Genomic DNA, 11,754 nt, shown 5'->3' with positions numbered 1-11,754 from the left:
TCTGCTAACCATGTGACCAATAACATCTGCTAACCATGTGACCAATAACATCTGCTAACCATGTGACCAATAACATCTGCTAACCATGTGACCAATAACATCTGCTAACCATGTGACCAATAACATCTGCTAACCATGTGACCAATAACATCTGCTAACCATGTGACCAATAACATCTGCTAACCATGTGTATGTGATGTGTTTTGATTTGAGTATGTGCACACAGGGAGCTGATTTTCACTTTGTCATCGTCCCCAAGGCAAGGTGACATTATATCCTCCACACCTCTCTCTCTCTGTGTGTGTGTGTGTATGTTGTATAACTGAAGGTTATAAGTGACTTGGGTATGGTGAATGGACACATTTTATTTATAATGTCCTAGAGAGAGAACAAGGAAGACAGAAGAGAATGATGGAGAGAAAGAAGACGAGTTCACCAACATAGTGGCAAGCTAGAAAGATGAGCGTTGACAAAGAAAGAGATGAGAGGGTGATGAGGAGAAAATAAGATGTAAAAAAAGAGTGAAGGAGAAAAAGAGGGAGATAGAGATGGAGAGATGAGAGATTGATTGAAGAATGGAGAGAATTATCAAGGGAGAGATGGAGAGATGAAGGTGGGGAGGCAATGAGGATTGGAGGAAGGGAAAGGGTGGATGGATAGAGTGATAGAGGGAAGGGGTGGATGGATAGAGTGATAGAGGGAGGGAAGGGGTGGATGGATAGAGTGATAGAGGGAGGGAAGGGGTGGATGGATAGAGTGATAGAGGGAGGGAAGGGGTGGATGGATAGAGTGATAGAGGGAGGGAAGGGGTGGATGGATAGAGTGATAGAGGGAGGGAAGGGTGGACGGATAGAGAGATAGAGGGAGGGAAGGGGTGGATGGATAGAGAGATAGAGGGAGGGAAGGGGTGGATGGATAGAGTGATAGAGGGAGGGAAGGGGTGGATGGATAGAGTGATAGAGGGAGGGAAGGGGTGGATGGATAGAGTGATAGAGTGATAGAGGGAGGGAAGGGGTGGATGGATAGAGAGATAGAGGGAGGGAAGGGGTGGATGGATAGAGTGATAGAGGGAGGGAAGGGGTGGATGGATAGAGAGATAGAGGGAGGGAAGGGGTGGATGGATAGAGTGATAGACGGAGGGAAGGGGTGGATGGATAGAGTGATAGAGTGATAGAAGGAGGGAAGGGGTGGATGGATAGAGAGATAGAGGGAGGGAAGGGGTGGATGGATAGAGTGATAGAGGGAGGGAAGGGGTGAATGGGATAGAGAGATAAAGGGAAGGGGTGGATGGATAGAGTGATAGAGGGTGGGAAGGGGTGGATGGATAGAGTGATAGAGGGAGGGAAGGGGTGGATGGATAGAGTGATAGAGTGATAGAGGGAGGGAAGGGGTGGATGGACAGAGTGATAGAGGGAGGGAAGGGGTGGATGGATAGAGAGATAGAGGGAGGGAAGGGGTGGATGGATAGAGTGATAGAGGGAGGGAAGGGGTGGATGGATAGAGTGATAGAGTGATAGAGGGAGGGAAGGGGTGGATGGATAGAGAGATAGAGGGAGGGAAGGGGTGGATGGATAGAGAGATAAAGGGAAGGGGTGGATGGATAGAGTGATAGAGGGTGGGAAGGGGTGGATGGATAGAGAGATAGAGGGAGGGAAGGGGTGGATGGATAGAGAGATAGAGGGAGGGAAGGGGTGGATGGATAGAGTGATAGAGGGAGGGAAGGGGTGGATGGATAGAGAGATAAAGGGAAGGGGTGGATGGATAGAGTGATAGAGGGAGGGAAGGGGTGGATGGATAGAGTGATAGAGTGAGGGAAGGGGTGGATGGATAGAGTGATAGAGGGAGGGAAGGGGTGGATGGATAGAGTGATAGAGTGAGGGAAGGGGTGGATGGATAGAGTGATAGAGGGAGGGAAGGGGTGGATGGATAGAGTGATAGAGGTAGGGAAGGGGTGGATGGATAGAGTGATAGAGTGATAGAGGGAGTGAAGGGGTGGATGGATAGAGAGATAGAGGGAGGGAAGGGGTGGATGGATAGAGTGATAGAGGGAGGGAAGGGGTGGATGGATAGAGAGATAAAGGGAAGGGTGGATGGATAGAGTGATAGAGGGTGGGAAGGGGTGGATGGATAGAGAGATAGAGGGATGGAAGGGGTGGATGGATAGAGAGATAGAGGGAAGGGGTGGATGGATAGAGTGATAGAGGGAGGGAAGGGGTGGATGGATAGAGAGATAAAGGGAAGGGGTGGATGGATAGAGAGATAGAGGGAGGAAAGGGGTGGAGTTTATGTGAGACACATGGTAACTCCACATGCAGATGATACGCCTAAACGAGCAGCCAGGGTAGACACACACACACACACACACACACACACACACACACACACACACACACACACACTAAGGAAGCCAGTTAGAATGCCAGCCTGTGCCCACCCAAATTACCACTGAGAAAATTAATACCTCCATCCATCCACACAAACACACACGTTCTCAAATGCTAAGACACACACACACACACACACACACACACACACACACACACACACACACACACACACACACACACACACACACACACACACACACACACACACACACACACACACACACAGGCTGACGGTGGGTGTTTAACCCTGTAAGAGTCTGCCATGTGGGTGATCGGTTATCATAGTCTCTGTGTGTGTGTGTGTGTGTGTGTGTGTGTGTGTGTGTGTGTGTGTGTGTGTGTGTGTGTGTGTGTGTGTGTGTGCACCTCCCAGCCTGAATTAGACGGAGATACATTACATGACCAAAAGTATGTTGACACTTGCTCATCGAACATCTCATTCCAAAATCATATGGACTTGTTCACCCCTTTGCTGCTATAACAGATGTTATAGCAGATGTTATATGTTAGATGTTGTAACATTGCTGCTATAACAGCCTCCATTCTTCTGGGAAGGCTTTAAACTAGATGTTGTAACATTGCTGCTATAACAGCCTCCGCTCTTCTGGGAAGGCTTTAAACTAGATGTTGGAACATTGCTGCTATAACAGCCTCCATTCTTCTGGGAAGGCTTTAAACTAGATGTTGGAACATTGCTGCTATAACAGCCTCCACTCTTCTGGGAAGGCTTTAAACTAGATGTTGGGACATTGCTGCTATAACAGCCTCCATTCTTCTGGGAAGGCTTTAAACTAGATGTTGGGACATTGCTGCTATAACAGCCTCCACTCTTCTGGGAAGGCTTTAAACTAGATGTTGGGACATTGCTGCTATGACAGCCTCCACTCTTCTGGGAAGGCTTTCCACTAGATGTTGGAACATTGCTGCTATAACAGCCTCCACTCTTCTGGGAAGGCTTTCCACTAGATGTTGGAACATTGCTGCTATAACAGCCTCCATTCTTCTGGGAAGGCTTTAAACTAGATGTTGGGACATTGCTGCTATAACAGCCTCCACTCTTCTGGGAAGGCTTTCCACTAGATGTTGGAACATTGCTGCTATAACAGCCTCCACTCTTCTGGGAATTCTTTCCACTAGATGTTGGAACATTGCTGCTATAACAGCCTCCATTCATTCTCTCTCCACACACACATTCCCTCTCTCCACACACATTCCCTCTCCACACACACATTCCCTCTCCACACACACATCCTCTCTCCACACACATCCTCTCTCCACACACACATCCTCTCTCCACACACACATCCTCTCTCCACACACATTCCCTCTCTCCACACACATTCCCTCTCCACACACACATTCCCTCTCCACACACACATCCTCTCTCCACACACACATCCTCTCTCCACACACATCCTCTCTCCACAAACACATCCCTTCTCCACACACACACACATCCTCTCTCCACAGAGACACATGTCAATGTTTTTTTCCCTGTGATGGATGATGGGATGGATTTAAAGCATGGATGCCCTTCAATCCCAACACACACACACACACACACACACACACACACACACACACACACACACACACACACACACACACACACACACACACACACACACACACACACACACACACACACACACACACGTCTAGTTCGGGATGCAGGGTGCTGAAAGCAGTCTCTATCTGACCTTGAGTAGGAGGGCCAGAAGATGGAGGGATGAACAAAGGAGAGGACAAGGAGTGATGTAATCATCAGGTGGAGAAGTGATGCTTTCACAGTGATTGAAGACAACGACATCATGACACGAACTCACAATCAACCTCACACACACTGCATCCTGAGTGGCGCAGCAGTCTAAGGTACATCACTACAGACCCGGGTTCGATCCCAGTCTGTATCACAGCCGACCATGACCGGGAGACCCATGAGGCAGCACACAATTGGCCCAGCGTTGTCCTGGTTAGGGAATGGATTTGGCCGGTAGGGATTTCCTTCTCCCTGGCGTCCGGGTTAAGGGAGCAGTGTGTCTGAGGTCTGGATTAAGGGAGCAGTGTGTCTGAGTTCCGGGTTAAGGGAGCAGTTTGTCTGAGGTCTGGATTAAGGGAGCAGTGTGTCTGAGGTCTGGGTTAAGGGAGCAGTGTGTCTGAGGTCTGGGTTAAGGGAGCAGTGTGTCTGAGGTCCGGGTTAAGGGAGCAGTGTGTCTTAGGTCCGGGTTAAGGGAGCAGTGTGTCTTAGGTCCGGGTTAAGGGAGCAGTGTGTCTGAGGTCTGGGTTAAGGGAGCATTGTGTCTGAGGTCCGGGTTAAGGGAGCAGTGTGTCTGACGTCTGGATTAAGGGAGCAGTGTGTCTGAGGTCTGGATTAAGGGAGCAGTGTGTCTGAGGTCTGGGTTAAGGGAGCAGTGTGTCTGAGGTCCGGGTTAAGGGAGCAGTGTGTCAAGAAGCAGTGAGGCTTGGTGGGGTCGTGTTTCGGAGGACACTCTTGACCTTCGCCTCCCCCGAGTCCGTACGGGAGCTGAAGCGATGGGACAAGACTGTAAATACCAATTGGATATCACGAAAAAGGGGTAAAAAGTACAACAACAAAAATAACAAATCATAAAAATACTCAAATAACTCACACACACATACACACACGTCTCATACACACAGGTCTCATACACACACACATACACACACGTCTCATACACACAGGTCTCATACACACACACATACACACACGTCTCATACACACAGGTCTCATACACACACACATACACACACGTCTCATACACACAGGTCTCATACACACAGGTCTCATACACACAGGTCTCATACACACAGGTCTCATACATACAGGTCTCATACACACACGTCTCATACACACAGGTCTCATACACACACGTCTCATACACACAGGTCTCATACACACACACATACACACACGTCTCATACACACAGGTCTCATACATACAGGTCTCATACACACACGTTTCATATACACAGGTCTCATACACACACGTCTCATACACACAGGTCTCATACACACACACATACACACACGTCTCATACACACAGGTCTCATACACACAGGTCTCATACACACACGTCTCATACACACAGGTCTCATTCACACACACATACACACACGTCTCATACACACAGGTCTCATACACACAGGTCTCATACACACAGGTCTCATACACACAGGTCTCATACACACAGGTCTCATACATACAGGTCTCATACACACACGTCTCATACATACAGGTCTCATACAGACAGGTCTCATACACACACGTCTCATACACACACGTCTCATACACACAGGTCTCATACACACAGGTCTCATACACACAGGTCTCATACACACACGTCTCATACACACACGTCTCATACACACACGTCTCATACACACAGGTCTCATACACACAGGTCTCATACACACACGTCTCATACACACACGTCTCATACACACAGGTCTCATACACACAGGTCTCATACACACACGTCTCATACACACACGTCTCATACACACATGTCTCATACACACAGGTCTCATACACACAGGTCTCATACACACAGGTCTCATACACACACGTCTAATACACACAGGTCTCATACACACACGTCTCATACACACTCGTGTCATACACACAGGTCTCATACACACAGGTCTCATACACACAGGTCTCATACACACAGGTCTCATACACACACGTCTCATACACACACGTCTCATACACACTCGTCTCATACACACAGGTCTCATACACACAGGTCTCATACACACAGGTCTCATACACACAGGTCTCATACACACAGGTCTCATACTCACAGGTCTCATACACACAGGTCTCACCATTACCCACACACATCTCATACACACACGTCTTATACACACAGGTCTCATACACACAGGTCTCATACACACACGTCTCATACACACACGTCTCATACACACTCGTCTCATACACACAGGTCTCATACACACAGGTCTCATACACACAGGTCTCATACACACACGTCTCATACACACAGGTCTCATACACACACGTCTCATACACACACGTCTCATACACACAGGTCTCATACACACAGGTCTCACCATTACCCACACACGTCTCATACACACACGTCTCATACACACACGTCTCATACACGCACGTCTCATACACACACGTCTCATACACACAGGTCTCATACACACAGGTCTCATACACACACGTCTCACACACACACGTCTCATACACGCAGGTCTCATACACACAGGTCTCATACACACACGTCTCATACACACACGTCTCATACACACAGGTCTCATACACACAGGTCTCATACACACACGTCTCACACACACACGTCTCATACACGCAGGTCTCATACACACACGTCTCATACACACACACGTCTCACCATCACACACCTCACCATTACCCCCACACACACACAGAGATAGAGAGGGAGAGAGAGAGACACATTGAAAGAGAGAGATAGAGACACAATGATAGAGACAAAAAGGGACAGAGGGAGAAGGCAGAGGGATAGATACATAGATGTGTGGATGATGACAATGTCCTCTTAAAAGACACTGTGACAACTGTGACTGTCCACTTACTGACTAGAGCACCAGATCTACTGAATGACTCACAGCTCCAAACGCAGAGTCAAGTGTGTGTGTGTGTTTGTGTGTGTGTATGTGTGTGTGTGTGAGAGAACTAGCCACTCTACACATCACAGACTCATAACTTTCCAACCATCTGTTCCCACACATGTTTATTTGCTTCGCCCCGACACAAGTCTTCTTCAATCGTTCCTCTTCTCTTTTCACATTTCCTCTGTTCTCCTCTTTTTTTGTCTGTTTAGCATAAATAACCCTCGATGAAAACATGCTGCCATTGACTCTGGACGGCTCTGTGTCTCTCAACCTTACCTTGGGTTTTAAAACTGTGTCTCTTAACCTTACCTTGGGTTTTAAAGCTGTGTCTCTCAACCTTATCTTGGGTTTTAAAGCTGTGTCTCTCAACCTTATCTTGGGTTTTAAAGCTGTGTCTCTCAACCTTACCTTGGGTTTTAAAACTGTGTCTCTTAACCTTACCTTGGGTTTTAAAGCTGTGTCTCTCAACCTTACCTTGGGTTTTAAAGCTGTGTCTCTCAACCTTATCTTGGGTTTTAAAGCTGTGTCTCTCAACCTTACCTTGGGTTTTAAAACTGTGTCTCTTAACCTTACCTTGGGTTTTAAAGCTGTGTCTCTCAACCTTATCTTGGGTTTTAAAGCTGTCTCTCAACCTTACCTTAGGTTTTAAAGCTGTGTCTCTCAACCTTACCTTGGGTTTTCATGATGTCTCTCAACCTTACCTTGGGTTTTAAAACTGTGTCTCTTAACCTTACCTTGGGTTTTAAAGCTGTGTCTCTCAACCTTATCTTGGGTTTTAAAGCTGTGTCTCTCAACCTTACCTTGGGTTTTAAAGCTGTGTCTCTCAACCTTACCTTGGGTTTTAAAGCTGTGTCTCTCAACCTTACCTTGGGTTTTAAAGCTGTGTCTCTCAACCTTATCTTGGGTTTTAAAGCTGTGTCTCTCAACCTTATCTTGTGTTTTAATGCTGTGTCTCTCAACCTTATCTTGGGTTTTAAAGCTGTGTCTCTCAACCTTATCTTGGGTTTTCATGATGTCTCTCAACCTTACCTTGGGTTTTAATGCTGTGTCTCTCAACCTTATCTTGGGTTTTAATGCTGTGTCTCTCAACCTTATCTTGGGTTTTAAAGCTGTGTCTCTCAACCTTACCTTGGGTTTTAAAGCTGTGTCTCTCAACCTTATCTTGGGTTTTAATGATGTGTCTCTCAACCTTATCTTGGGTTTTAATGCTGTGTCTCTCAACCTTATCTTGGGTTTTAATGCTGTGTCTCTCAACCTTATCTTGGGTTTTAATGCTGTGTCTCTCAACCTTACCTTGGGTTTTAATGCTGTGTCTCTCAACCTTATCTTCGGTTTTAAAGCTGTGTCTCTCAACTTTACCTTGGGTTTTAATGCTGTGTCTCTCAACCTTATCTTGGGTTTAATGCTGTCTCTCAACCTTACCTTGGGTTTTAAAGCTGTGTCTCCCAACCTTACCTTGGGTTTTAATGATGTGTCTCTCAACCTTATCTTGGGTTTCAATGCTGTGTCTCTCAACCTTACCTTGGGTTTTAGAGGAATATACAGTAGGGTATGTGTCCATTACTGGTGATGTGTCCCATTGGGTTTTAGAGGAATATACAGTAGGGTATGTGTCCATTACTGGTGATGTGTCCCATTGGGTTTTAGAGGAATATACAGTAGGGTATGTGTCCGTGCCTGGTGATGTGTCCCATTGGGTTTTAGAGGAATATACAGTTGGGTATGTGCCCGTTACTGGTGATGTGTCCCATTGGGTTTTAGAGGAATATACAGTAGGGATTCATAGGTCAAAAGTGTGTGTGTGTGTTGCTGGGTAACATCAGTACCTCTGAACACCAGTAGGGGGAACTAGAGTCTGACACAGAGAGAGTGAGAAGAGAGAGAGAGAGCAAAAAGAGAGAATTAATGAGAGAGAGCGAGAAGAGAGAGAGAAGAGAGAATTAATGAGAGAGAGCGAGAGAGATAGAAGAGAGAATTAATGAATGAATGACAGAGAAAGAGAGAATTAATGGAGGAGCAGAGGGAGAGAGATAGGATGGAGAGATGGAAGTTACTCTTGGAATGGAGAGAGAGTGTTTATATATTCACTCTCCCTACCTTTGCTATGTCTGAGCTAAGACCATGGCAGGAAGCCAGTAGAGATGGAGAAGTGAATAGTATTTCCACTCTGCACCTGCTAAATGATTTATGAATGATGTATGATAAATCATCTGCTATTAAAAACAATAATGGAATAATAATCATGTCTACTCTCCTCCTTTTCTCTCCCTCTCTCTATTCTCCTCTAATGATAGACTGATGAGGGGCCCTGGGCTGCTGGGTTAATGCCATCCATCTTTTCAATTAACATCTCCCTCTCTCTCTCTCTCTCTCTCTCTCTCTCTCTCTCTCTCTCTCTCTCTCTCTCTCTCTCTTGCTTGCTCTCTCTCTCTCCTTCCTATCTCTCTATCTCTCCCTCTCTCTTTCACAGAGGGAGTACTGTTGACTCATTTGCATGTGTTGTTTCTGTATCTACTTATAAACTATTGAACACACTTGTCAATCAGAGGAGGGGTCCTCACAGCATGACAGACCTCATGTGGACTACCCAGTGACATTATGAGAGAGAGAATCATATTGGAGGTAGCAATCATTTTAGTAGTAACTTAATAATAGTAGATCCAGTGTACATTCACACTGAGAGACAGACAGACACAGAAAGAAAGACAGACAGACAGAGAGGAATGGTCAGAAGTTCTAACTGGTAATTAGTGACCATGGTTAACTGTGACATCTATCATCAAGTTGTGTCTGTAGAGTCATCAGACAACCAATGTAGAGACCGGGCTGATGTGTGAGTGTCCTTTCCCTCAGGGTCAAATCTCATTTCATCTCCTCCACAACACGCACGGGCGCACACACACACACACACACACACACACACACGCGCGCGTGCGCACACACACACACACACAGCGCGCGTGCGCACACACACACACACACACACACACACACACCATACACAAATGAACGATGCAATGTACACACACTAAATTGTCCACTTAGCTTTTTTAATCACATGCAAATCACAGCTAACATGCCAGCCGCTTCAATCAATCACAGCGAGGCCAGTGAATTAGAGAAGGACAGAAGCACAGGAAACCTTGTAAATATTGAAAACACACACATGAATAACTTATGGTGTGAACGGCTGCAAGCTGGAGAACGTCAGCTACCCGCTGTCAGCTAGCTGTCAATCAATGGAATTACTGTCAATCTCAACGCTCACTGGAAGGTAGGGGCTAACACACAGATGCATACACACACACGCACACAGACACACACACAGGCTCACACACAGATACATACACACACACACACACACACACACACACACACACACAAACACGCACACAGACGCACACACAGGCTCACACACAGATACAGACTCCTCCCATGAAGAACCTAAATGTTAAAGGTCCAATGCAGCCAGTTTTAAAATCTCTAAATCAAATAATTTCTGGGAAACAATTAACTACTTTACTGTGATTATTTTTAACTAAAATGGGCAAAAATAAATGTAAATGTCTTCTTAGCTTAGAGAAATTTCTCAAGCAAGATTTAGCTGGGACTGTCTGGGAGTGGTCTGAGCTGGGAGGGAAACTGAAAACTATCTCTTATTGGCAGAGAGGTATGGAACTCTCTTTCTAACTAATTTACCGGTTGGTGACGTCACCAGGCAGGCCAAAGCGTCATCCTACTGAAACAGGCTGACATTTCAGACGGTCTTTTCAAAACAGCTCTTACAATTAAAGAGCATCATCATCATTTTCACAAGGTCACAGTATTACTCGATCCTCATAGTGTGAAAATATAAAACAGAAAAAAATCGAGTGGGCCTTTATCCAGACGTACACACACACACACACACACACACACACACACACACACACACACACACACACACACACACACACACACACACACACATCTCATCTCCAATCTCTGGGATCATCTCTAGAGTATGTCCTTCAAACAGAGCATCAGGGGTTAGAGCACTGGGCTAAATGTACGTGAGCGAGAGGCTCATGTTTTAAAGCCCCTTGGCTGTGTGTGTGTATGTGTGTGTTTGTGCGTGTGAGAGAGAGAGACCAGAGCGATACTGGGAGACCAGGAATTCACTCTGAGATCCGTGCCTCACTACAGTATGGGAGTGCAAGAGGAGTGAACCAAGGATCTTACCTGTCTCATGAGAGTGAGAGAGGGTCTTCGACCTCCCGATGTTGCCTGAGTGATGCATCATTCCTCCACAGATCTGTCTATTCTTCTCTCCTCCTCCTCTCCTCTCCTCCTCTATTTAGTCGTCACCAGTCCTTTTACAGTATCCTCTTTCCTCTTCACTCTTCCTTTTTCGCTCCCTCCTTTTCTCCTCTCTCTGTCCAGTAAGGTCCGTTAAACACAATCCAGCAGCGGAGCGGGAGAGCAGAGCGCCGACACACTCAGTGGAATGAGCCAAAACACACACACAGCCCTGATCTCACAAACACACATTCTGGGCTAATCAGCCCTCCGCTGCCTGCCAGCCCTGAGATCAGAGGGAGAGATTCACGCTCAACGTCTCCGCTACACTCCTTATTTTTGTCTTCTTCTATTCCCTTGTTTACCTTGTTCCCTCATTTTCTCAGTCCTCCTCTGAGCGGAAAGAGATGGATAGATGGATAGATGGATGCTGAGGAAAAGAGA

At 46.4% G+C, this 11,754-nt stretch overlaps 1 protein-coding gene across 1 annotated transcript in view; it reads right to left on the bottom strand.

Annotated features, from left to right (window-relative positions):
* LOC110504380 (teneurin-2) overlaps positions 1–11,311 on the bottom strand; it is a 257,663-nt gene extending 246,352 nt beyond the window's left edge. The window contains exons 1-2 of the mRNA XM_036943640.1: positions 11,254–11,311; positions 8,859–8,887 (exon numbers count right to left, since the gene is read on the bottom strand). Of these exons, the coding sequence (XP_036799535.1) occupies positions 8,859–8,887; positions 11,254–11,311 (87 nt within the window). The remainder of the gene's footprint in view (positions 1–8,858; positions 8,888–11,253) is intronic.
* Between the last annotated feature and the right edge of the window lie 443 nt (positions 11,312–11,754).

This window comes from Oncorhynchus mykiss, chromosome 14, assembly GCF_013265735.2.
Source record: "Oncorhynchus mykiss isolate Arlee chromosome 14, USDA_OmykA_1.1, whole genome shotgun sequence".
In the NCBI taxonomy this organism is placed as follows: domain Eukaryota; kingdom Metazoa; phylum Chordata; class Actinopteri; order Salmoniformes; family Salmonidae; genus Oncorhynchus; species Oncorhynchus mykiss.
Note: the sequence above shows the minus strand (reverse complement) of the source record. Positions and strands in the feature narration are given on the sequence as shown.